We start from the raw sequence: 26,161 nt of genomic DNA, 5'->3' as shown, positions 1-26,161 counted from the left end.
TAGTATCTGCTTTCATTGTTAGCGTGCTGGATTCGTAGAGGCATTTTCAGCAGAGCGATTGCTGGTATAAAAATATCAAAGTTTCATGCATCTCATGCGGGGTTAGAACTAACGGCATGAAACGCTTGCTCCACCGGTAAGTTGGCACACTGTTGATAGCATAAGGGGATACCCGAATGCGATGGATGCTCTCCTGGAGAGAACGTTCCCAGAGCTTCAGTATCGCAGCTTTTGGTGATGAACAATCTCGGTGCAACTAATTCGAAGTAGACATTATTATCAATGCCAAAGCTATGCGATTATTTTCATGGGCAGACATTGCCCGTCGAGCGCGCACAAAACAAAAGAACAAGCGCTTGTCATATTTTACTCACGTTTCTCCAGCTATGGTCACAGTAAGGTGTTACACTGGCTACTTGGTGCGACGCCCATTTGACCCACCCAGCGTTGTCATTGGAAGAACCCACTATTTTCCGCGTGAGCCTCGCATCCTTCAGTACACAACCTCCTTGGCGAACGCTACATCACCAACAAGATCATGGTCTCTCAGATTAAGCAAGTCTTCAAGCGCTACGGGCAAACGGCTTTCCTCTTCCACTCGACGGTTTATCGCGACGTTGGCGGGATCATACGCCGCCATTCAGCAGGGTGTTGACCTGAGGACTCTGGCCAAGCGCGTGCCCTTTGTGGATCTCTCCAGACTCGACAGTGATACCGGCACATTGGCGCTTGCGTATGTATCCACCGTTGCCACAGGCCCACCCAGGTGCGCACTTACAATCGCAGCGTCACCAGTCCTTGCTCGACTGCTTTCAAGAAGTCGCGGTATTCCCAGTAAGAGCGGCAAGCAGCGCAAACGAACGCACAAAGGCTAAATAGAAAATGGAATGGGATTCTTTACTATATAGCACTACAATATGTTGTATGCATTGGAAGTTTGAATTTGGAATGGACGCTAATCTCTACGGGTTACTACTGCAGCACCGGACCCATTTTTGCCGAAGAAGTATCACTATCCCGTGTCTGTACTATTAATAAGTGTACCAGTGAAAGGTTGACGCGAATGAAAGTAGAGTGGAACTCCACCGAGGAGGTTTGCAACGGCCAACTCCATAGATGGAGTAGTCGGCGAAACTTCTCTGGGATAATGTTATAAAACCAAGAATGGATATACTGTAATGGCAAATATAGCACTGTTTCCGTCTACATGAGATGTAGTTCCAATCCCAAAGTGCTGGTGGTGGTGACCCCGATTCGGTCGTGAGGCACTCCACTCATTCCACAACTTGCTTCACACAGCAACCTCCCCTTCCAGCTCCGGTTACCCCAACCTACCCCCCCCCCCCCCACAACCATGGTGTACTCTCGCAGCACTTCCACCCGTGCCTACGTCAAGGCCGTCGCTCTCTGTGCACTCAGCTTGGCTTCACTGTCCCTTTCGACGGCCCAAGATGCGACGTCTACCGTGTGCGAAGTCTCCGAAGGTGACAAGAGCTTCGGTGTCCGCGTTGTCGACGACGCCGGCTGCGCCAACGGCGGACTCGGCTGCTACAACGACCACTGCCGCTACTGCAAGCTCATCGACACGCCCAAGTCGACGCAGTTCGAGAGCTGCTCGTCCTTTGGGGCCAACTTCCCGTCCATGGCGCCGCTGGTGGTCACCACTGGGCCCTGCGAGATCTCGGGAGGTGACGCTGCAGTGGGCATCGCTGCGGTGGTCGATGCGGACTGCTTGTACGGAGGCCTCGGTTGCTTCAGCGACCACTGCCGGTTCTGCAAGGTACAGGAGACGCCGCAGTCGACGGCCTTCCTGGGCTGCGCAGACTTCAACGCGGCCACCCTCGTCACGGTCGGCACGATCACGACCCCGGCACCGACTGCGGCTGCCACGGATGCACCGATCGTCATTGCCACTGATGCCTCGGCGTCTACTACGGATGCACCGACGACCACCACCACCACCACTACTGCCGGTGGTTCGTGCACGCTCGTAGTTTCCGAAGGCGACGCAGCGGTCGGCATCAACATTGTCGGCGATGCGTCGTGCAGTGCCGGCGGTGTCGGCTGTATCGATGATGTGTGTCGGTTCTGCCGAGTGAGAACCACGGTGCAGTCGGCAGCGTTCACCGACTGCGGTGCCATTGCCGGCGCCACCACTGTCACGGCGACGGAGGCTCCTACCGATGCGCCTACAGACGCTCCTACTGCTGATGCCTCGATAGATGCACCTACTGAGGCTCCGACGGACGCCCCTACCGACGCTCCGACAGAGCTCCCGACCGAGGCACCGGCCACCGGCAGCACGTGCCAGCAAGCGGCGGCTGAGGGCGACATCTTGGCCGGCATCACCATCGTCACCGACACGTCCTGCGCCACCGGCGGCATCGGATGCATCAGCGACGTGTGCCGCTACTGCCGCCTCGTGTACACGAGTCAGTCGGCGGCGTTCACGGACTGCGGCGTCGTTCTCGGCACGGTAGCCACCACCGACGCACCGACCGACGCGCCGACGGATGCGCCAACCGTCACCGCGACCGATGCTCCAACTGATGCGCCCACGGACGCCCCCACTGCTGCCCCAGCCGACCAGCCTGCGTGCACGAAGGTCGTCTCCTCGGGCGATGCATCGGTCGGCATTAACATCGTCACGGATGCTTCGTGTGCGAGCGGTGGTGTCGGCTGTATTGACGACGTGTGCCGCTTCTGTAAGGTGCTGACCACGATCCAGTCGACGGCGTTCGTGGACTGCACGTCCGTCACCGGGTACTCGACCAACGTGATCACCACGGCGGATACTGTCGTCACCGAGGCCCCGACCGCCGTCCCGACGGATGCCCCCACGGATGCGCCTACCGATGCGCCTACCGAAGCCCCTACCGATGCTCCTACCGACGCTCCCACGGATGCTCCGACTGATGCCCCGACGGATGCTCCGACTGAGGCACCGGCAGCAACCACCGCCGCCCCTCCGACCTCTGACGCAGTGTGCACTCAGGTCGTGTCGGACGGAGACGCTGCTGTCGGCATCAACATCTTCACGGACGCATCGTGTGCGAGTGGCGGCGTGGGCTGCATTGACGGCGTGTGCCGCTTCTGCAAGGTCAGGACGACGGACCAGTCTGCGGCGTTCGTCGACTGCCCCTCGGCGTAGGCGGAGACAATTGCCTACAAGGCATACAAGCGAGCTTCCACAAGCAAGTTCAGTAAGGCTTAGTTGGTATTAATGCGAACATGCACGAGTTATTTGATCCGATTTGGCTGATGCAGTGTATGAAGGCTGAAGCTGCATACCTAGGGTAGACTGGGTCTCATGCTGATCATGTAGCAAAGTGCCTAGACTGTTACCAATATCTTCAACTCGGGCTATTCGACCATCGATCCACCTCACAGCGCTCCGACCCGTGGCGCGCTGCATTCGAACCACCAACAAGTCCAGCTGCGCTGAAGAATATATGCTTCGAGAATGACTCGGTTGCTACTGCGACCACTGACACCCAATTCGTCGCACTTGGCACGGCGCTGACCTACCGCTACGTAGCGGTCTCCAGTGGAGAGTCTCCACGGGTCCACGCATGAAGTCTCCGAAAGTAACGTACGCGTGTAGCTGCTGGAGTTGTGGCCGTAGATGTGGAATACTTGCTCGACGGTCTCTCATACTGGTAGGTGAAGGCGATGGAGACGTTAACTGCGGTTTTGGACTGCACTGGCGGACCTGGTGGTGGACACTTCGCCATGGACTTACATGGAGATGCAAGCTATGCAACATCAACTACCGCATCCGAGGACGTGGACGCACCTTCACATGCTAAGACGCAGCAGGAAGTGATGGTCTTCTACGAAGTGCGAGCGAGTCGTCCTGTAGTAGCTCTGGAAATGCGTTGGCTGCCACCCGAACAAGCCTGCTCCGGCCTTGATTGCACTCCCCGGTATTCGAAGGTGGCCACGTCAGTGGCTTTTTCTCAGCCAGCCGCGCAGGTCTTTGCCCGGCTGCCGATTAATTGCGGCGTGAGAGATTGTCGATTGCCAAGGATTGCTCGCGTCCAGCTTGACACGCCACGCACTTTTCTGCTTGGGGGCCACCACGCACGTGGCTATTTTACAGAAAAACGCGCCCACGCGTACCATTTATTCCGGCCCATACAATCTCTCCTCTAAACCCTTCTCCGTCCCGCTAAACCATGTGCAAAAACATTTGTGTCCGTGACACCAACGCGTGAAATTACGGGAATGGGTCCGGGTCCAGACCCGTTTCCATACAAACACCGAGTCAACCGCGCGGGTTTCCCAATCACCAAACCCACCACATGTTATGCTGCGTATCTTACCCCAGCAAGCCAAGCCAAAGCAAAGCTTCACCTTCGTCGGTCTCATTATCGAATCTCCTCGCGTCCTCGCAAGTGAAGCCCCCCCCCCCTCTCCATCCCTACAATGGCTCGCACGTACCTCATCGGTGGCAACTGGAAGTGCAACGGCACGGTGCAGTCGGTCAAGGACCTGTGCGCGCTGCTCAACAAGGTCGAGATCACCTCGGACAAGGTCGAGGTCGTGGTGGCGCCCCCCGCGCTGCACATCGACCTGGCCAAGTCGCTGCTGCAGAAGAAGATCGCCGTGAGCGCGCAGAACGTGAGCCTCACCGGCCTGGGCGCCTACACGGGCGAGATCGCGGCCGAGCAGCTGCTGGACTTCGGCCTCGAGTGGACCATCACGGGCCACTCGGAGCGCCGCGCCTACTACAGCGAGAACGACGAGGTCGTGGCCAAGAAGACCAAGCGCGCGTTGGACCTGGGCCTCAAGGTCATCTTCTGCATCGGCGAGTCGCTCGAGGAGCGCCAGGCCAACAAGACGCTGGACGTGCTCATCCGCCAGACGCAGGCGCTCGCCAGCATCGTGAGCGAGGCCGACTGGGCGCGCATCGTCATCGCCTACGAGCCCGTGTGGGCCATCGGCACGGGCGTGGTGGCCACCCCCGCGCAGGCGCAGGAGGCCCACAAGGACCTGCGCGCCTGGATCGCCGGCAAGGTGTCCCCCGCCGTGGCCGAGAACGTGCGCATCATCTACGGCGGCTCCGTCAAGGGCGACAACTGCGAGGAGCTCATTGCGCTCAACGACGTCGACGGCTTCCTCGTGGGCGGCGCCGCGCTCAAGCCCGAGTTCGAGAAGATCATCAAGAGCGCCTTCTAAGTGGCGAAGTAATCGCTAGAACTGCGGTCGGCTCGGCTCTCTAGGAGCCACGGCACGCCCGACGGCAGCCTGTTGAGTTAGTAAAAAAGAAAACAACAAAACTTCAGAAACACAATGACGCCTTGCGCTTGATGCCATAATGAGGGGGAGATCTTGGTGACGGGGTTGATGGGGTCATCCAGATTTGCACGCCGTGGACGTTTACGGCGCACTAACGTTAAATGCACCGCCCCGATACCGTTGAAGCGTTCTCAGCTGTCACTGCTATCGCTTTCTATGAGCTCGGGAAGTTCTCGTTTAGCCAGGCAACAACGTGGCCTTGGTTGTAGGCGCTCCTGAACTTGCGCCGAAGGTCCTTGACGAATTGGGAGGTGAAGAGGTGCGCGAAGTTGGTGTGGAGATAAAGCAGCATCTCGAATGTCGCCACCGTCACATCCGCCGCAGTTAGGCCGTGCTGAGGAAAATGAGTGTTAAGCCAGGTAGCGACTATCGGATGGCCGAGCTTCACTGCGTTGTTCATCGCGTTGGCAGTGCAGCCCTCGGATCGATTGGCGTGCAGCCATTGAACCATCGCCAAATGGCCATTGCGAGCAGCGTTATCCATGGCTTGCGTCGTGCATCCTTCGTTGCGATTCTCGTGAAGCCATTGCACCACGTCAAGTCGGCCCATGGACGCAGCTTCATCCATTGCAGTGGCCGTACATCCTTCTGATCGGTTCGCGTGAAGCCACTTGACAACGTTCAAGTGACTTTCGGCAGCTTTTCCATTGCGTCTGTCGTACACCCCTCCGATGTGTTCGCGTCGAGCCATTGCACTACTTCGAGGGATCCACCGGCAGCAGCGAGGTCCATTGCTTCCTTGGGGCAGTTTTTGGGAAAATTCAGCAGCAGCCACTGGAGCATTTCCAAGCATCCCTTCTCAGCAGCACTTCGAATCGCGTCTCGAGGTTGAGACCGCCACGTAGCGACTTGGCTCGAGTGGTTTTGCTCGCTGTGTGCTGAATCGACCGAACCCATTTCGTAAAAGAGTCTCAGGATGTTAGGCGTCCGCATCTTGCGGCCGTGGTGACGGCGGAGGTAGCCACTACACCTTGCGAGGGGAATCGCACGCGCTCGATGAACCACTTGACCGTCTTGTAGCATCCACGCCGAATAGCAGCCATCAAGCATCTCTCACTGATGTCGACTACATGAGGCTCCGAGACCTCATTCACCGCCCCAAGGGGAAGATTTTTAAATGGGTCGTATGCAGAACAGGTCTTGGATTTGATCAGAGCGTGCTTTTTCTTTGAACTTGTGATTGGATCACATTCACCATGTTTTGACGACAAACGCCTAACTTTAGCAGAATACGAAAGCCCTCAAGCCTCAGCGCAGTGGCTGCCACGACGCCGGCAACTATCATCAAGTTGCCAGCGGCTCGGTTGGCGGGGTCTTCCAGCCCTAACGGTCCAACCCGCTATGGACTGAGCCTCCTCTCCACCCATTCCAGCAACCACAGCGAGCTGCTGGACGTGGAGCTAGGAGATCCAGGTGCAACAGCAGCAGGCCGCGGCGCGCCGGCGGAAGGTGCGCGTGGCGTTCTTCAGCTCGTCGCTGACCAAGTCGCCGCTGGCACAAGACGGCTTCTGCGCTCCAAGGAGAAGGTGGGCGTAGGCGCGCCTGCCGTGTGAAGTGCGGCACGCATCTCGTGATCGAAGGCCGCGCGCGGCGGAGCACGTCTCGATGGTGTCAACGTCGCCCGAGCTCCTGATTCCCGCCAGTGCCGTGAGGGTGTCCATGCTGTAGCAGGAGAATCCCAGGTCGGTGGAGCTCAGCTTGGGCACCGCAGCGCTTAGGCCCTCCCGCTGCAGAAGACATCCGTTCGAGTTTTGTTGCGCGGGCGACGATTTCGTCATGTGCTAGGCCCGCATTCCCCTTCGACGGCCGGTCGGAGGTGGCCCACTGCTTCGCTGCTTACGAGTTCCTCGGACGGAGACATGGGGCCCAGTTAATACTTCAGCTTGAAGCTCGAGTCCAGCGCCGCCGCGTCGCCCCGCTACGAGTCATAGCCTACGACGTCATCTACGGCGACGTTAGACGCGGACAAGAAGAATGCAAAACGAGGACACCAAGCCCGAGGATAGGGACAGCGATTCAGTGGTGGGGAAGATGCAGTTCGCGGCACTAACACTGAGATGAGTTCATCGGGGCGGGGGCAAAGAGAGCAATATTGTGGTCAAGATCAAGTCACCGCACCCCAAGCTCTTCATCAAGGTCAGCACGTTCCAGGGACCCCCGTGCGGCACTCCGTGCACCAGTTACGTGAAGGAGAAGCGCAAGTCGGACACTTGACTGCGTGGTCACAGCTGAAGCCCTCGCCAAGCACTTCTCGTAGGTTGTCATTTTCGCTACGGAGGGGATGAGCAGCAACTCGAGGTTCGTGCAGGCGGCATATTCACCCTGTAAAGCGATGCATCGCACGAAGCATGCCAATCCACGTGGGGTTGGCCGCCATTCTGCTCGAAGGCGCTCGCAGCTACGACTAGACCGTGCTGCCTTACACAGTGGCGTTGAGGTCATTGCTACGTCCAATACATAGTTTGCATATCGAATCAAATACAATTGTCTCACTATACATGTATAAGAGAGACCAGTGTGTGAGTTTACCGCCTAATGCATCTTGCTGCGGCTACGGTACCAACTCGGAAGAGCAGCAGAATATTGCAAATAGAGGTACAGGTATTAGGAAGTGACTAAGGACGTATCGGGTCTTGCCACTGGATAATGTCTGCTCATTCAGAGAAGACCACCTTTCGTCTACAAGAAGCTTGGTTATTACTTGGCAGAGCAGAACGTTGAACGGAGCATATCCAGATAGAGAAGAATTGTCGTGTCATGTTCCACTCCTGTGGGTGTTTGGTTCAGGTCTACCGATTCGGTTTCATAATCAGCATGTTCAAATCCTAGACCTGATCTGCATAAGAACCAAAATAAAGGCAACCCCCCAAGGTCGTAAACGTACTGCATCACCTCGAGTTGATCCTGATTCCCCGCGATGCAGACAAAGCTGACAAGATTCCGTCGGCTCTTCATGTAGTCGCAAATGGGCTGACCCATCGGGTGCTCCACGAGCCACTTGAGCGTCGCCATACGCCCAGTCCAGCTTGCCGCCACCATTGCACTATGCCACGCTTCATGGCAAAAGGATTCTTCGCCCTCAGGCAGCGGGGAATGAAGCAGCACAATTTGCTGCATGAAATCCAGTCGCCCTGCTCCAGCCAACTTCTGGATCATGCTGTTTGCCAGCTCTCAATCGCGCCGTATATAGCCGCAATCCAGGAGCAGCTCGACCATTTCCGCACATGAACACCTAGCAGCGTAGTCCAACACGCATCTGCCTGATGGGATCAGGACCTTGGCCAGCTCCTCGTCACCAGATTGAAGAGCCCTTATAATGGCGTTCTCTCTGTCTCGCTCTCCAACGTGACAAACTAAGTGCCACCGTATCCACCGAGCGACATCTGCGCAGTTGTGAGGACGAATCGCCAGTCGACCACATTGCCACTGTAGATCAGTCCTTCCGTCGTCCCAACGCTTGCTTCCATCTCCTGCCTGTTGTTGCTGGTGCTCTCGCCTCTATCCAGCCTTCCAGCATCGTTTTCCCATAGGAACTGCAGCATGGGTACGTTGCCATGCGTTGCAGCGGCCGCAGCAACCTCCTTGGGCAATTGGCAGCCCGCAAAGTGAGCAAAGAGCCACTTTAGCGTGCCCAAATCGTTGCGAGTGGCTGCAACTTCCACGGACTTGGAGAACTGGTAGCGGTTGTAGTGGCTGTCGGACCGGAGGAAGTTGGCGAGAGCCCAGTTCGATGGTCTGTCGGCGGCGGAAGGACAACTGCTGTCCCAGATCCAGTCTAGTAGTTTGGTGAAGCCACGAGAGCAGGCCCGACTTAGGGATAAGTTTGGTGGCGGGCCTAGAAAGCTGGATATGGTGCGTGCGAGGCCCTTCAAGGCTGCAAGGTCTTCCTGGTGCTGCAGCACGAAGGCAACGGCCTCTACAGTAACGCGCTCGACATCTTGCCCTTGCCTTTTCTCAAGTTAGCGATTTTTAGTCCCAAGTGTGCATAAAAAACCAGATTTTGGTCCAGATAGTTGAAGTTGCACGGATGATCGACTAACCATATCCGGATACCCAAAAGCCTATCCGCACGATTCGTAAACGACGCAATGACCAGGATGCGGACGCTACATGCACCTTTAGATGAAGAAGAGCAAATGGCTTAGACACGAAACTTTGTTTGTATTTAACTCGTTGTCGAGAGCTGCTTGGCTGCTTAGACGTGGCTCTCCTCCTCGGGCACGTGGAACCACTCCTCGTCCTCGTATTTGAACTTCTGCTGGCGGAACCGCGAGGACTTGAGGAAGGCGCCGACGAAGAAGCCCGAGACCGCGCCGATGCCGATGGACGTGGCGATGGCGAGGAGCTGGTAGCCGCCCTGCTCGTTGGCCGAGCGGTAGGCGCGCGCAGAGTAGACGCTCGTCAGGCTGTCGCCGTAGTTGGAGTCGGACGCCGTGAATGTGATGATGGCACCCGCCAGTCCGCCGACCACACCGGGCATTCCGTGCAAGTTGAGAATGCCGCAAGTGTCGGACATGCGGATAACGCGCTCCAGACGCGGGGTCACGTAGCTGAAGCCAAGCGTGGACGCGAGACCAACGACCAGACCCACAGTGATCGCCGCGGCGGGGCTGATGGCGAGGTTGCAGCTCGTGCCCATGGCGACGCCGCCCGCGAGCGTGGCGTTCTGGATGTGGACCATGTCGAGCTTCTTGGTGTGGCTGAAGAGCTTGGTGACCGCGAATGTCGCCGCGCAGGACGCAGCGATACTCAGCACCGTGGTCATGATGGCGCGCTCCTGCTGGAAGCCGTCGGTGCTCACGAGCGCGGCGTTGAAGGACGGCCAGTACATCCAGAGGAAGAGTGTTCCGATCATGGCGAACACGTCCGAGTGGTAGCGCGACGTGTTGTGCACCTGCTGGTCATCGGTCGGGACGCCCAACTGGATCGTCACCGCGAGGCCGAAGAAGGCGCCGAACGTGTGGATCACCATCGAGCCGCCGGCGTCCGTGGCGAGGAACTGCTCGTACACGAGGTACTCGTTAATGGCGTAGAAGATGATCTCGAGGAACGTCATCCACACGAGCTGAGTGGGGGTCGTCTTGCCCAGAACGGCGCCGAAACTGATGAGCACGGCACCGGCGGCAAAGTCGCCATTGATCATCGTGGGGATGTCCAGGATCTTGGTGTGGTAGTCGTCTCCGATGATCTGGTGGGCCATGGTGACCATGATGACACCCCACTGCAGCGACAGCACGCCGATGAGGAAGTTGAGCCCCACCGCGCTCATGCTGTACTTGCGCAGGAACGTCATCAAGAAGCCGAAACCGATGTAGATCATGACGTGGACGTCCATGTAGAACGGGTAGTAGCTCAGCGTGCTCGCGGACTCGGCGTCGCTGTTGTCGGGGCTGGGCATCTCGAACTTGAGGGCGAAGAAGATGAGGCACACGGCCTCGAAGAGCACGAGCGACATGGCGAAGCCCTTCTCCTGCTGCGTGGGCGCGCTCTGGCCGTTAGGAGTGGCGATGCTGTTGTAGTCGCCGTCGTCCTGTGTGCTCGCGATGGAGTTCCACATCTTGCTCGCGTAGGCTGAAAGTCGGGAGAACATGGCGCTTGACGCTTTGACCCTTGTTGGAATTGCGTTGGTGGGTGCTCGACAGCGCGCAAGTTGCAGAATGGCAAGCAGCCAGAGACGCATGGAGGGCGCCGCCACGCCACGTACCGTTGGGGATTCGTGGGCCAACCGAAGGAAAAGCTTGCAGCAGGGTATCGCCTGTTTAACGGAAGGTCAAGTTGAACTTGGACGATTGATTGGAGGAACGCCAAGCATCTGGATCGGTTTTTGCATGGGATCGTGCCGAACAATGTTGGGCCAACATACACCAACATACACCAGCCGGCACCAGCCAACCGAGGCCGAAACGAGACGAGGCAAAGCTTTTCGTTGCATTGTTCCTTGTGTGGTGCATGAGACATGGTTTGGGCACGCGCACGCACCGGACAATTGACGGGCAAGCTGAACCAGAGCTCCCGATTTCCCACTGCCGATGACGATGACTCGTTTCCGGTGCATTAACGAACGCTTGATGGGAAAACACACACGTGTACTGTGCTGTACCCAAGCGCTCCGATTTGGTTTACACCGTACGTACGACGAGCTGCTTCCTCCAGTGCTTCAACTTGTGTGGGGGCAAATCTGCCCATGTGTACGTGTCCTCAGCTGTAGCGAGCTCCCGGTCTTCCGCATTTGGGTCGCGGTGGCTTGATCCGGTGCTTTCACACGCGGTTGCAGTCGGAACTGTCCAGTGCACCGGCACGGCGTGTAATGTCTGAAATTTTGGGGCCGTTTTAACGCCATCATGGTCAAACCTGAGGTTCGAGTTCGAAGCTGCAGGTTGGAGGTGTCAATAGGTTCGAGCTCGATCCTTTACACAGAATAACAGCTGCAAACTTGGTGTATGTTTGGAGAAACCGCCTGTACACTGTATGACCTACGGGTAAAATACCCAGAGCAAACTTGAACGGCAAGCACATGCCACTTATTAAAACGCACCAATCCGGCAGTGGACACGGGCAATGTCTATTCCACCAGTGCGAACTGCCCGATCCTTCGCCACTTGCCCGTGCTTGTTTGTGGCCTTCTTGACTGCACTTTTCGGGCACCAACCCCCTCTCTTGATCTGATTATTTCGGTTGTCTACCGTGCAAGCTGCGGGGCAACTGTATTCGCTGGAGGTCCTTGCGACTCGCAACATGAGAGCATGCTCCGGCCCATTCGCAAAAGGTGTGGGCCACTTGAACATTGTCGAGTTGCAGCAGAACACTGTCGGACTGTGTGGATGGAAGCGTTCATTTTTGCGGGGCTGGCCTTCGTGATGTATGTACCTTTGAAGCGAAGCCATCTTTGACGTTTATGAATGCAGCCAAGATTGCGCCAGATCCTGCGAGGACAGACGCGCTTCCTCCCAAACCCTTCTTGCCAAGATGCAATGTTGAACCCATCCACAAATGAATCTTTTCCTGCGTCTCGCAGCGAGATCATGAGCTCCGCAGGCGATTGGTACGTACTGTACCAAGTATGGCTATGTACTTGTGTAGATTTACGCTGAAAGAATGCATGACATGAAGCGTGTACATGTAGTTCTGGAGGGACTTTTGGGGATCAAAATGATCTCAAGGCTGAATATGGGTTGTTCATTAGACGCAGCTGACAAGAAATTACACTAAACGACGGCGGTGCACTCTGACAGGTGAACGAAGCAAACTCCTTCAACACCGCTTGCATCTGCAAGAAAATTCGTTTGACGGACACGCTTGACCTTTGAAGCTCTTTAGTTTCCAGCGCCTGACGGCTTCCTCACGAGCTCGAGTAATGCTCTACCAGCCAGGGAAGAACGTTGTGCCGCATACCAAATTGGCGACACATTGCAATAAACTCCGGGGTGATAATTTGAACAAAGTGCTCGTGCACGTAGAGCAGCATTTCGAACATATTTTCAGCGCCCCTCGGGATGTGCGTTATCGGAGCCGTGAAGACAGGAAAACGTGTATGCAGCCAATCCAAAACTTCGAGGTGACCGTGCTTGAGAGCGCCATAAACCGCCTTGGGATTGCAACCTTCCGATCGGTTTGCGTGCAGCCATTTCATTATATCCAAAAGTCCTTCGCGGGCAGCTCCGTCCATTGCTTTCTTAGTGCACCCCTCGCTCCGATTGGAATGTAGCCATTTCACGATCTCCAGGTGGCCGCCCTCCGCAGCTCCGTCCATCGCAGCCTCCGTGCATCCTATCCTTCCTGACGGTTAGAGTGGAGCCACTTCACCACTTCAAAATGGCCTCTGGACGCGGCGTCATCCATTGCCTTTGTCGTACATCCTTCCGATCGATTTTTATGCAGCCATTGCACCATTTCCAAATGACCGCAACACGCAGCTCGGTCCATTGCGTCCTTCGTGACCTTTAGAGGGTGGTTCTCCAATAACCACTTGAACATATCCACGCGTCCACTTCCACCGGCGAAGTCCATCACATTGCGAGAGCGAGCCCACCACGAGGCGACTTGACTACTGTGGTTATCTTCGCTTTGCGTGAGATCAACCACTCCTGATGAACCGAGTTCGTGGAAAAGTTGCAAGATCTCGAAACGCCGGCATCTCGTGGTTATCGCGATGGCCATGTCACCAGGCTGGCCAAAGTAAGGAAACGGAATGTTTTCGACCAGCCATTTAACAGTCTTGCGGCGATCGTCTCGAATTGCAATGTTCAACTCCCTGGCATACTCCTCCAGTACACGAGGGCCATCGAGCTCTTCCGCGCCTCCGTGTTCGTAAAGGTACCCCATGATCTCGGGTTGTTCATTTTGTCCAGCCGAACGAATAAGGAGGGAGTACTTCTGGTGTGGGATCATATTCCTACGAATTTATAGGCTTAACGGATGCTCCATCAGCCATTTCAGCATCTCCAAATAGCCTTGTTCGCAGGCAGTCATAATGGCACTCCACCACGAGTGCAAACAAAGCGAGTGGTGCTGTTGGAATATGCAATCAGACAGTATCAAGCCCCAGCCCGAAGAGACGACGATCGGGGCGCCTGTATGGTGTAACGGTCTAACGAGCTATGTTCTACAGGTATGTTGTGAGTTCAATCCCCGCGCCGCCCTACCTTTTCCAACAGGTGCTCACGAGGAGAATGGAGAAGCACAATCTGCTGCATGAGATCGGTAAGGTTTTAAACAGGTCTTATGCAGGTCTGGTCCTGTTTTGGTCCTACGACATCTAAATGAGACCGAACAGAAAATCGTTATGATTTCGCTACCAGTCCCGTTTGGATGGCGAGACCCAAATGATATCACCACGAAACAAGCCATTTTTAGACCCCCTTCACTCTGATACAAAATATCGTGATAGATGATAGAGGGCATTTGCTATTGAAGTAATGCTGGAGATTACAACACAAATGTCTGAAATGTGCGAGCGAGCGTCTTGCTGATGTCGATCGCTGGATCGTCGACGCTGCTCGGACTGTGCGGTGTTGCTAGACTTCCTAAATGAGCTTCCACGAACTCAGGCGTCCTCGTGCCTGAATCTACTGCTATCTTCGTGCATGTATTCTTGTCTGCATGTACCACTGATCCTTGGTACTTGGTACTTGAAGTACTTGATTGTATTCTGCCTCTGCAGGAAATTAGAGTATCCTTAATCCCTTCACGGCAATCCGTTGCATTCTGCTTGCTTCGCCCGAATACTTGCCATTTCCTTCAATACGACATCGTAGGGGGCAATCGAGGAGTTCAGTTTGGATATGAGCCGAGGCTTGAACTGCACGGCAAATCAGGGCTGTGAAGACTAGCCCCCTTGATAGACGGCTCATGCTAAGGTAATGTTCGATAATCCCCTTGCTTTGTCGTGGTTGCTTTTCCGTGTTGGCACTAGAATTCGAGTTTGCTTAACTGCTTGTTTGGTGCTGTTCACTGCGAGGCTGATGGCTGCAAACGGACCGGTCTGAGTAGTGGTTTGTTTAGCTGCAATATGTTGACTGTTGTATGGTCAAGTTGGCCGTTGATATCCGTGGTAATGATGCGCTTAGTCCCCAAATAAAAGACAGTCTCGACACTGACGCGAAAATCTTGTGAAGGCGCACTTCCACCTAGCTTTTGGTGACCGTGCTATTGATAAGATGCTGATGTGCTGTTTGAAGGCGCTGTTAGAGCTGGGTCTGACTTCATGCTGGTGTGGCGAGTATTCGGACGAAGCAAGCGGAACACAACAAAGTGCAGTGAAGAGAAGGATAGGTGGAAGGCTACTGGGGTTTCCTGTAGAGGCAGAGTACAACAGCAGACAGCAGTAGCGAGAGTTCGTTTTAGGAAGAGTAGCGGTAGCACACAGACACAGCGACCAGCGCTAGTGATCGAGCGATCGACATACAGCAGGGCGCTAGCTCGCAACTCGCCCTCCACATTCCATGGGGCCAGTCTCTCACAGCCCTGCTTCGCAGAGCACTTCAAGCCTCTGCTCCTACTCAAAATTTACTTCTCGATTGCCCCCTTTGATGCCGCAAATGAAGGAAAACCACAATTGGTCTGGCCTATATGCATATAGTGGTAGCTGAGGGGCCGAAGATCGACGTCGACATCTTCTCGTATGCTTTGGCTGCTGTTGGCTGACGTTCGGACTGGTGAGAGTGGATGGTATCCTGTGAAGCTTGCTGGCCAAGATTTGGCACCATTTGGACGCTTCGCTTGCGTTGGGGTGCGCTGGTTGGGCCCATGGCGACTGCGTTGCGGCCTCATGTGAGTCGCCTGTAAGACGGTGTTGGTACCGTGGAGAGACTGTTGGTGCTGACGGATCCGCCGAGTGTGAACTCTATCGTTTGGCTGAATCATCAACACGCGGGGGCAGGGGTGTTCATCAAGTCGGACGACCCGGGCAGCTAGAGTACAAGCCGGGCTAGCATAACTTACAGTTAACCGTTGACAGCAGAGGTTTTGTCCAGTATGGTTTTTCATGCAATATCCCCTTTAATACATAATACATCAATTTTCCGTTTGCATATTTGATTATAGATTTTTTCCAAAACCCGGTTTTGTGTAGGGTCTTTTTTAGGTCCCATTTGGAGGCTAATTTTATTTCGGTCTTGTTTTGGTCCTACGGACCAAAAAAGACCAGACCTTCATAAGACCTGTTTAAAAATCTTCCCATGAGATCCAGCCGCCCGAGATGCGCTAAACTTTCAATAGCTGAATTACCATGGCGGATATCGCGCTGTATATATCCACAGTCCAGCATCCACTCGATCATCTTCAGCCCGGAGCAAGGCGCGTAGTCCAGCACGCATCTCCCCGGAGGCATCAGGAACTCGGCCAGCTTCACGTCGCCATTTCTCAAAGCATGTCTAATTTCCGCCTCTCGGTCTCGCTCGTTCTCGCCGTTCGGCATGTTTTCGTGCAGCCAGCGTACGACGTCCGACTTCTTACTGCCCAGCGCATAGCTTATCACACGTGTCCCCCACTTGATGCTATTCCCGCCACTCCCCTGGATCTCAGCTTTAGCACCACCACCTTCCGTCTCCACTTTCCTCTTCTTCTTAGCGTCACCATTGGTCTCTTTACGACTGGAATCATGTGTTAACAGGAACTGTAGAATGGCTATATTCCCATTCCTCGCAGCAGTTTCGGTCACGTCACTGGGCACCTCGCAGCCCGAGAAATGGGTGCACAGCCACTCGATCATGGCTAAATCGTCGCGGTAAACAGCAGCTATCATAGACTCGGAGAACTGGTAGCGATAATAGTGCGGGTCCGAGCGCAGATAATTGTGGAGCGACCATCTCGGCTGCGGGACGTTCAGCTCGAGTCCCAGATCCACTGCAGCAACTCGATGGAGCAGGCTTGGGACAGCGACAGGTACGGGGAGGGCCCGAGGAAGCTGTAGATGCTCCGTCCGAGCTGCTGTAGAGCGCCTCCGTCTCGCTGGCGCCGCAGCACGAAGTCGACGGCTGTCAACGGGCTCGACATCTTCAACTGAGGATTTGTGTCACGTTGGACTTTTTGGGACTAAAATATAGTCATTATATATCATGGGTACAAAACTTTTTAAAAAGACGATCAGGTTGAAGTGGATTTTGACAAGCATCCATCGAGTTCGCTTTGTCAGTAGCTACATACATGCATCCCCTTACCTTCATCCGAGCCTAATACCAAAGGCCTGGCCATCACAAACCACAAAAATAGATGGGGATTGTGCTGTCGCTCCGTGACGCTGAAGCAGCGAGACCACACGCGAGTGGCCCTTCATCTGAGCGACGGACATGGGGGTACCTCCTTCCTCGTTCGTCGCGTTCACATTCGCCCCATATCTGATCAGCGTTCGAACGATTTCGAGATTCCCGAGCTCGCTCGCGAGGTAGAGGGCGGTGGCTCCGTCGGGGAGACGCCTGTCCACGTAGGCCCCTTTCTCCAGCAGCAGCTCCACCATGGACGGGTTCCCACGGAACGCCGCACACATGAGCGGCGTCCACTCCTCATTATCCACAGCCTCAATATCGGCGCCGTGATCCAGGAGGAGCCTTGCCATCTCGACGTTCCCCGCCTCAGCCGCGAGGTAGAGTGTCGTGGCCCTGTTCGGCAGCAACTTCTCGATATCCGCCCCTTTCTGCAGCAGCATCTTCATGATACTAGTACGCTTGACCTTGACTGAGGCTATGAGTGGCGTCCACCCTTTACAGTCCGCGATATCCACGGCTGCTCCATGCTCCAATAGCACGTGAGCACAGTCTGCATGTCCGTGTTGGCTTGCAATAAAGAGCGGCGTGGCTGCATCAGCCTGCTGCTTGTCAATGGCAGCTCCGTGCTGGAGCAACAGCTGAACCACGTCCACGTGATCCTTCCAGGCTGCCGCCATGAGCGGCGTCCACCCGCGTTCGTCCGGCAGCTCAATGTCCGCTCCGTGCGTGACCAACAGCTCCGCCACCTCGGCGTGTCCGTGCTCACAGGCAATGTAAAGCGCCGTGCAGTTGTTGGGACGTTGCATATCGAGCCTGGGCTGCTTGGGCAGCAGTAGAGACACCACTTGGCTATGCCCGTTTTGCGCCGCCACCATGAGCGCCGTCCAGCCCACCTTGTTGGTCTGGTTCACGTCGGCACCATGCTCCAGCAGCACGCGCACGCACTCAACGTGTCCGTCCTCGCTGGCCAGCAGCAACGCTGAGTAGCCGTCGAACATCTGCTGGCCCACGGGCGCGCCGCGGCTCAACAGTAGAGTCACAACGTTGGCCTGGTTGAGGCAGGCGGCGTTCATGCGCGGCGTACGGCCGTCCGCGCCCGTGGAGTCTGCGGGCAGACCGGTGGGTGTCCAGCAGAGACGTGACTATATCCACTTGGCCGCTTGCGCTCGCCTTCATGAGCAGCTGGTGGCCGACGGTCTCCTCGCATTCAGGCTCAGCGGGAGGACTCGAGGCCACGGCGTGCTTCTTCTTCGAGGAACGGCGTCGTCCGTGTCGCTGCTTGGCCATTGTTGTTGTTGTTGTTGTTGTTGTTGTTGTTGTTGTAGGCTGGAGGAGTGTGGGCTTGATGGCAGATTGAGGAATGAGTAGTGGCGCGCGTCCAGCGATTGGATGACTACGTTGAAGTGCAAAGACGCGGCATCGTAATGACAAATTACAAAAAATGTCTTGTTAGGATCTAAGAACTTTTATTTTCTCGCCTGCAAGCAACGTAAAAAATAAATTAAAATGAAATGGTGCAAATGAGCAAGTGTGTATGCGGAAAGGCACAGGCAACATGGTTACAAATTTTGTAACCATGTTGCCTGTGCATTTAATGCCGTATTCCTCGCGAAAAGCGACATAACGTTGTTTTTATTTTTATTTTATGCGGTTAACGCCGATTGCACTCAGGGCGAGCCCTGCTTCAGCCCCGCATACCAGATACCTTTCTCCCTACGTACCCGGCGGCTACGGCTGTCCTCGTCTGCTGTCTGTACGCTACTTGCTATGAACCTATTACCTACGATGTCGATCACAGTGCAGCCTGGACTATTCTTATATATCACCACGTGAATGCTTTATCCCGATGGTGTAGATGTACTCTCCAGCGGACTCCTCCTCGTATCGGTGGCGCCCCCGTTCCTCCCTTCCCGACCACTTTCACTCATGTGTTGGTTCCTGCGTTCATGCCAGCCGAGTACTCGCTGCTGGAGTCGCGCGGTTTGACGAGCGAGTTCGGTGTCTAGGCCAGTTGTTTCCCAACGGTGAGCTCGACTCCCTTGAACAATACGTTGATTCACTTCCCGCCATAGTTCCCGATCCTCCGATGCTTGTATTTCTTCAACTGTTGCTGCGCAAAAGCGACATAACGTTGGAATAGTTCTTCAAAACATTGCTTCAATTTCGTGTTTTTTATCATGAACCATCAGGGGAAGTTATATAATATATATTATTAACGCACAAAAGATGGCTCGAATGCTGCATTTCAACGCACGAGTCTCATCAGATGAGCGCTGATAATGGTGGACGATGCAGTTCGCAGACATCGCCACAACAAATTCAGGAATAAATTCAAATGGTAGAGCTGGGTCTACAGTAGAATAACTAGCGGCACGGTGCGTCGTAAGAAAACTGGGCTCGTCCGAGCCCTGCTACTTTTTGGAGCTGCGGATCTCATTCTGAAAAGCTTGTTTGGATTAGGTGATAACGCACAATCAGCGATTGTAGGTGCCGAGGCTGAGTGCAATCACTCGATGCCTCCTCGACCACTGCATTCCAGCCCAGTGTGCTCAAGCTCTGCCCATGGCTCGAGCACCCTCGATAAAATAACGTAAAGACGATCCGGCGATACTCAATTCACAAGTTCGTCCCACTCCATGGTGACGCCCACGCCTTCCGGAATTAATGTTGTCACGCACGACAAGGCGTTCGACCAATAGTTTCCTCCTCCATTGAATCGGATAGTTTTCGGGCAGCTGAAGTAGATATGAGTGAAATCAAGATGATATTCTAGCCAACTTTGGTGTCAAGATTGCCTCATCGAGCGGCAACACACACACCGACCTGCCCAAGTTTACAATTACGGCTCTGGCGACAGCACTGCGGCCAGCTCTGGGGTCGGTATCGCTCCGCAGCGCAGCAGTAGCAATACCACGTGCAAGAATGCCACGTGCGAGTGTTTCTTCATCCACGCGATGGCCACAGGGGTCACTCCATACTTATTCATCGCGTTCACATTGGCTCCGTGCGTGATAAGCATTCGGACAGTCTCGAGGTGTCCGTGCTCGCTGGCGAGATACAGAGCGGTCGATCCACCAGGCAGACACTTATCCACATCGGCTCCATTTTCCAGCAACAGCTCCACGATGGTCGTATTTCCGCGGTATGCTGCAGCCATGAGCGGCGTCCACTTCTCATAATCCACAGCTTCAATATCGGCACCGTAGTTCAGAAGGAGCCTTGCCATCTCGACGTCTCCCGCATCGCTCGCGATGTACAGCGCTGTCGCCTGATTCGGCAGCACCTTCTCAACATCTGCCCCATTCTGCAGCAGCAGCTTCACGATCCCGCTTCACTGACGCCAAGAGTGGCGTCCAGCCCGATTTGTCCGGGATATCCATAGCTGCTTCATAGCTTAGCAGCAATTGCACAGAGTCGAAATGTCCGTGCTGACAGGCGATTTAAAGTGGTGTGGATCCGTCGTCCTCGTGCTTATCAATGGCCGCTCCTTGCTGCAGCAGCGCCTTAATCACATCCACATGATCGTGCCAGACTGCTGTCATGAGCGGCGTACAACCCGTCTTGCTCGGAATCTCCAACTCTGCACGATGACTCAACAAAACGTGCACACAGGCGATATTTCCATGTTGTGCGGCAATCCAGAGCGGCGTGGCCCCGTCAGCCTGTTGCTTGTCAATAGCAGCTCCGTGCTTCAGCAGCACCTCGATCACATTTGCGTGGTCCTTCCAGGCCGCCGCCATGAGCGGCGTCCACCCGCGTTCGTCTGGGAGCTCAATGTCCGCTTCGTGCGTGACCAGCAGATCTGCCACCTCGGCGTGTCCGTGCTCACTGGCAATGTAAAGTGCCGTGCAGTTGTTGGGACGCTGCATATCAAGCTTGGGCTGCTTGGGCAGCAGTAGAGACATCACTTGACTATGTCCATACAGTGCTGCCACCATGAGCGCCGTCCAGCCCACCTTGTTGGTCTGGTTCACGTCGGCGCCATGCTCCAGCAGCACGCAGACGCACTCGACGTGGTCGGCTTCGCTGGCCAGCAGCAGCGCCGAGTAGTCGTCGAACATCTGCTGGTCCACGGGTGCCCCACGACTCAACAGCAGAGCGACGACGTCGACGTGATCGTAGTAGGCCGCGTACATCAGCGGCGTGCGGCCGTCCGATCCTGCGGAGTCTGGGCGTAGACCGCCGTCCAACAGAGACTCTGCCAGATCTGTGTATCCCTTCGAGCTTGTCATCATGAGCAGCTGGTGGCCGACCGTCTCCTCGCTCTCGGGATCGCCTGGAGGACGCCGCAGCACGATGTGCGGCTTGGGGGAGCGGCGACGTGTCGCGACGCGGGCATGATTCTCATGGCGCGCTTCCAGCGATTGGATGGCTACATTGAAGTAAGAAAAATTATTTCAACCAATGGTTGGGGTGCCTTTATAATATATTTTACCCAATGAGCGTTCAGGGATGTAAACGAGCCGGTGTTTTAGTACTGTAAGACAGTCTTGCACGAACTGGTGCCGATCAGAAATCGTCCGGGTGAGCTCTCGCCCCACCAACATCTCACCTTGCTGTCTACTGTCTCTGTGACGCGCAGGATCACGGCTAAGAAGTCCCAATCTTTCGCTACCCCCCCCCCTCCTCTCTCATCCAGATACCATGGCCCGCTGCATTGAACGCTATGAGGTGCCACCGTGCCCTGCTCAAGACGCTATCAATAAACGGTTGAACTTCCCACGATAAGCTGAAGACTCTGCCCTTGGATGCAACGGCTCGCGCAAGCAGCGGAATGAAAACCGTCACCACCAAGTTTTCACCAAAATGATCGCACGAACAGCGTCGCATGTTCGCTAGATACCATCCGCGACCAGGAGACGGACTAGAATGTCCGTTCAACCGTCAGGGGAGGAGCGCGCTGGTCGTTGGGTTGGTGCTTGAGCTCATGGCGCCACCTCGCAGGACTTCAAGAGCTGTGGTTCGTCGCAGAAGGTTGGCTGGCTGGCTTGGACTCACGACGCTGGATCATTCTTCTTCCTGCGTTCTACTACACAGGCGACCAAGCGAGCAGCTTCGGCCGGGAAGGATACCTCGTGGACAGCTCCAAGCGACATGGTTTACTCTGGTGGCGTTCGTTCTTTCATTCAAGCCGTGGCGGTGTGCGCGCTCGCCCTGAGCGCCTTGCCGTCGATCCAAGCGAAAGGGGCCACGACGCCCGCTCCGACTTCGAGCCAAGTGACGTGCGGCATCTCGGACGGCGACAAGCAGGTCGGCATCCAGGCTATCAACGACGAGTCGTGCACGAACGGCGGCCTCGGGTGCTACAACAAGCACTGCCGCTACTGCAAGGTGCTGGACACGCCCAAGTCGTCGCACCTGGACACATGTCTGTCGCACGGCGTGGCGTTCACTACGACGTCGACGGTGGCCGCCTCGCGAGGCCCCTGTGAAGTGTCGAGAGGTGACGTTGCGGCGGGTATTGCGGCGGTGACGGACTCGGGCTGCCTGTACGGCGGACTGGGCTGTTTCAACGACCACTGCCGCTTCTGTAAGGTGAGGGAGACGCCGCAGTCGGCCGGCTTCATAGCCTGCGCGAGGCTCGACAGCTCCTACAGCCCTGTCGCCACGCTGGCACCAGCAACCGCAGCGCCTACCGTTCCGCCGACGGCAGCACCGACCAGTCCTCCGACGGCAGCACCGACTAGTCCTCCGACGGCGGCACCTACCGTTCCGCCAACTGCGGCAGCTACGGCTCCGCCGACGACAGCTCCAGCTACGCTAGCACCAACCACGGACGCCCCAGTCACTGAGGCTCCGATCAGCCAAGTCCCGATCACTGACGCTCCAACGAGTGAGGCCCCTGCCACTGAGGCACCAACTAGTGAAGCCCCTGTCACTGACGCTCCAACTGTTCCGCCGATGGATGCACCAGCTACTGCAGCACCGAGCAGTGAAGTGCCGGCGACTGACGCTCCAGTGTCTCCGTCAACGTGCGGCATTGTTCCATCCGCTGGAGACCTCGATGTCGGCGTTACCATCGTCACGGATCTGTCATGCGCCTCAGGCGGCCTTGGCTGCTTGAGCGACGTCTGCCGATTCTGCAAGCTCAAGACGACCCCGCAGTCGGATCCTTACATGGACTGCGCGTTGGTAAACGGTGCCCCAACTGCGACGGAGATCCCAGCAACGACTGACGCTCCTAGTGCGACATCGGTTGCTGCTGAGACCGACGCTCCGGTAACAGATGCCCCCACGGACGCTCCAATCTCGACGGATGCCCCCACGGACGCTCCAATCTCAACGGATGCCCCCGCGGACGCCCCGATCTCGACGGATGCCCCCACGGACGCCCCGATCTCGACCGATGTCGCCACGGACGCTCCAACCTCGACGGATGCCCCCACGGACGCTCCGCAATCGACGGATGCCCCGGTTGCTGCTACGGAGGCACCAGTGGATGCACCTACTAAGACTCCAGCATCTGCAACCACTTGCACCCTTGTGGCATCGGCTGAAGATGCGGATCTCGGTATCAGCGTCGGCACGGACCCGTCCTGCAGCTCGGGCGGAGTCGGCTGCATTGACGAGATCTGTCGGTTCTGCAAGGTCACGACCTCCCTGCAGTCGGCGCCTTACATCGACTGCGCCCTGCTCGAAAATGGATCGCCGCAGTCGGAGGCTCCCGCTGTGGACGATACCGTTCCTCCGTCTGACGCACCAACAGAGGTGCCTGATTCAACTTCGGAGGCCCCGGCAGCTACAACTGAGACGCCGGCAGCTCCTACCGAGGCGCCTGCTACCGTCACGGATACACCGGATGCGACAACGGAAGCTCCTCCCACCGTCACCGACACCGACGCCCCTACGGAGACACCTGCCGTCCCGGATGCTCTGGATGCGTCGACTGAGGCTCCTACTGAGGCTCCCACCGCCACCGAGACACCAGCACCGTCAGAGTCCCCTGCTGCCCCGACAGATGCGCCGGATGCGACAACCGAGCCTGTGACTGGAAGCGAGACCCCTACCGAATCCCCGGTTGTACCAACTGGTGCCCCTGTTTCGACTTCGGCTGCACTACCTGACCAGCAAATGTGTGGTCTCGAAGCCACGGCTGGTGACATCGCGGTTGGTGTTCATATCGCGACGGATCTCACTTGCAGCACTGGCGGTGTCGGCTGCATCAACGACTTGTGCCGCTTCTGCAAAGTGAAGACTACGCCTCAGTCCGAAGCCTTTGTCGATTGCAGTTCGCTCGATGGCACTGCGCCTGACTCCGCTGCCCCGGCATCCACGACGAGCGCTCCTCTTGCCGATGCCCCTAGCACCTGCGACCTGGTTGCTTCGAGTGGTGACGCCTCGGTCGGCATTCAAATTGTCACGGACTCAACGTGCAGTGCGGGCGGGGTTGGTTGCATCAACGACGTGTGCCGCTTCTGCAAGGTGATCACTTCGGTTCAGTCGGCATCGTTCATTGACTGCGTTACGGTTGACGGCTACACGCCTCCGACAGAGATTCCGACAGCTACGACCACTCCAGATGCCACCACGACCGCGCCTACCTCTGACTCGACTTGTGCTCGCGTTGCGTCCGTCGGCGATATCGCAGTCGGCGTCGACATTGCCACCGACACGACCTGCCTTGCCGGAGGTGTCGGCTGCATGGACGATGTGTGCCGCTTTTGCCAAGTCACCTCGACTGCTCAATCCGCGGCGTTCGTCAGCTGCACATCACTCTCTGGTTACACCCCTCGCGTCGAAGTACCGGCCAGCAACGCGATCGCGCCGGCAGCTCCAGCTACAGCAACTACCGGTGCGCCGGCTGATCAGCCTGCCTGTGGACTTGTGGTGTCGGCGGGCGACGCGGCTGTCGGTATCAGCATCACCGGCGACGCGACCTGCGCTGACGGTGGCGTCGGCTGCATTGACAGCGTGTGCCGTTTCTGCAAGGTCACGACCACCGTGCAGTCCGCCGCTTTTGTTGATTGCACGTCAATTGACGGCTTCACCCTCGACACCGACGCTCCGACTTTGACGACGACACCTCCGACTGCTTCGACCACCTCTGCACCGGCGATTTCAACTCCTGGGGGGTCTTGCAGCCTCGTTGTTTCTGATGGCGACGCTGCCGTTGGCATCAACATTTTCGCCGACACTTCGTGCCAGTTCGGCGGTGTCGGCTGCATTGACAATGCCTGCCGGTTCTGCAAGACCAAGACGACGGACCAGTCGGCAGCTTTCGTCGACTGCCCCGTGGCTCTCACAACAACGGCGCCTACCCCGGCTACGCCGTATTCGAACACTACTGTGGAGCCTACCACCACGGACGTTGACACTGCCACCCCGACTGACTCGAGCGTGAACACTGAGGCTCCTGTCACCACCGATGCCCCAGCCGCTGATGCGACGGAGGCTCCTAGCTCCTCCAGTTCGGACGTGTCGGACATACTGACGTATTCGCCCGCTTCTACTTCAGCTGATACCGACGTGGTAACTGATGCCCCCACTGCCGTACCGAAGGATGCTCCCGTTGTGGACACTACATCACCGGCAGTCGTCGATACTTCCGACATGCTGACGGAAGCCCCTGTGGTTGTCACCGAGCCGCCGACGAAGGCCCCGCTGCCGTCAGTCGACGACATCGATGACGACTGGGAGGGCTCCGACTCGACGTACGCGGACTCGGACTCGACCTACTACGACTCGGAAGAGTCTGAGGAGGGCAGTTAAACATTCTACGGATACGTAGACGCATTTCCAGCCTGAAAGCTTGAGACTATAAGGGCTTCTCCTACCGAAGCTTCGACACCACCATCTAAACATTGCATTTATTCGACACAATACTGCACTTTTAATCAATACTCCAATCGAAAATGCCTTTTAGCGTGACTACGGCACAACATCATGTTAATGCAGTGTACAGCAACGGTGAAAGGAAAAAAAAATACTTCAATACTTGCGATAATTTCTTATATTAGGGTTAAAGCTAAACCACTCGACTCGTTCCCTTGGGTACTGCGTACATGCGTTGATGCGAAGCTCTAGGATGTCCAAATCTTAGATTCCTATTCAGGTTTATCCGATCTATCGATGAAAATAGCGATCTCGGACCTCTTGATTCTCTTTTTTTCACGCTCGATCGCACGGTCCAATTTGAGAGTCCAAGTGCGACCAAAAAA

At 56.2% G+C, this 26,161-nt stretch overlaps 9 protein-coding genes across 9 annotated transcripts; 4 read left to right on the top strand and 5 right to left on the bottom strand.

Moving 5' to 3' along the window:
• Positions 1–293: 293 nt before the first annotated feature.
• PHYSODRAFT_299773 (hypothetical protein) lies at positions 294–875 on the top strand (the record flags this gene model as incomplete). Its single annotated transcript, XM_009526971.1, has 1 exon — positions 294–875. The coding sequence occupies one exon, from the start codon at positions 294–296 to the stop codon at positions 873–875; it is 582 nt and encodes a 193-aa protein (XP_009525266.1).
• A 479-nt stretch (positions 876–1,354) lies between these two features.
• On the top strand, positions 1,355–3,151 carry PHYSODRAFT_330319 (hypothetical protein; the record flags this gene model as incomplete). The annotated part of the gene is made up of 1 exon (XM_009526970.1): positions 1,355–3,151. One exon carries the CDS (start codon positions 1,355–1,357, stop codon positions 3,149–3,151), a length of 1,797 nt encoding a protein of 598 aa, XP_009525265.1.
• Positions 3,152–4,392: 1,241 nt separating this feature from the next.
• Positions 4,393–5,294, top strand: PHYSODRAFT_285741 (hypothetical protein). The gene has a single exon (XM_009526969.1). The coding sequence runs from the start codon at positions 4,429–4,431 to the stop codon at positions 5,179–5,181; it is 753 nt and encodes a 250-aa protein (XP_009525264.1). The 5' UTR covers positions 4,393–4,428; the 3' UTR covers positions 5,182–5,294.
• A 1,407-nt stretch (positions 5,295–6,701) lies between these two features.
• PHYSODRAFT_330316 (hypothetical protein) lies at positions 6,702–9,238 on the bottom strand (the record flags this gene model as incomplete). Its single annotated transcript, XM_009526968.1, has 5 exons — positions 6,702–7,028; positions 8,194–8,458; positions 8,534–8,639; positions 8,675–9,036; positions 9,222–9,238. The coding sequence occupies 5 exons, from the start codon at positions 9,236–9,238 to the stop codon at positions 6,702–6,704; spliced, it is 1,077 nt and encodes a 358-aa protein (XP_009525263.1).
• A 258-nt stretch (positions 9,239–9,496) lies between these two features.
• On the bottom strand, positions 9,497–10,891 carry PHYSODRAFT_494867 (hypothetical protein; the record flags this gene model as incomplete). The annotated part of the gene is made up of 1 exon (XM_009526967.1): positions 9,497–10,891. One exon carries the CDS (start codon positions 10,889–10,891, stop codon positions 9,497–9,499), a length of 1,395 nt encoding a protein of 464 aa, XP_009525262.1.
• Positions 10,892–12,829: 1,938 nt separating this feature from the next.
• On the bottom strand, positions 12,830–13,224 carry PHYSODRAFT_418265 (hypothetical protein; the record flags this gene model as incomplete). The annotated part of the gene is made up of 2 exons (XM_009526966.1): positions 12,830–13,018; positions 13,108–13,224. Coding segments are annotated over 2 exons (306 nt in total), but the record flags the coding sequence as incomplete, so codon positions are not given.
• Positions 13,225–17,620: 4,396 nt separating this feature from the next.
• On the bottom strand, positions 17,621–17,809 carry PHYSODRAFT_497418 (hypothetical protein; the record flags this gene model as incomplete). Its single annotated transcript, XM_009526965.1, has 1 exon — positions 17,621–17,809. A coding segment is annotated over one exon (189 nt), but the record flags the coding sequence as incomplete, so codon positions are not given.
• A 2,282-nt stretch (positions 17,810–20,091) lies between these two features.
• PHYSODRAFT_371200 (hypothetical protein) lies at positions 20,092–20,328 on the bottom strand (the record flags this gene model as incomplete). The annotated part of the gene is made up of 1 exon (XM_009526964.1): positions 20,092–20,328. A coding segment is annotated over one exon (237 nt), but the record flags the coding sequence as incomplete, so codon positions are not given.
• A 1,769-nt stretch (positions 20,329–22,097) lies between these two features.
• On the top strand, positions 22,098–25,712 carry PHYSODRAFT_497265 (hypothetical protein; the record flags this gene model as incomplete). The annotated part of the gene is made up of 2 exons (XM_009526963.1): positions 22,098–23,438; positions 23,664–25,712. The coding sequence occupies 2 exons, from the start codon at positions 22,098–22,100 to the stop codon at positions 25,710–25,712; spliced, it is 3,390 nt and encodes a 1,129-aa protein (XP_009525258.1).
• Positions 25,713–26,161: the final 449 nt, after the last annotated feature.

The sequence above is a fragment of the Phytophthora sojae genome (genome assembly GCF_000149755.1).
Source record: "Phytophthora sojae unplaced genomic scaffold PHYSOscaffold_3, whole genome shotgun sequence".
Classification (NCBI taxonomy): Eukaryota; Oomycota; class Peronosporomycetes; order Peronosporales; family Peronosporaceae; genus Phytophthora; species Phytophthora sojae.
This window is presented reverse-complemented; position numbering and strand designations above follow the sequence as displayed.

Excerpts from the sequence above, each read along its gene's own strand:
- PHYSODRAFT_285741 (XM_009526969.1), top strand. The coding sequence starts at position 4,429 with ATGGCTCGCACGTACCTCATCGGTGGCAACTGGAAGTGCAACGGCACG.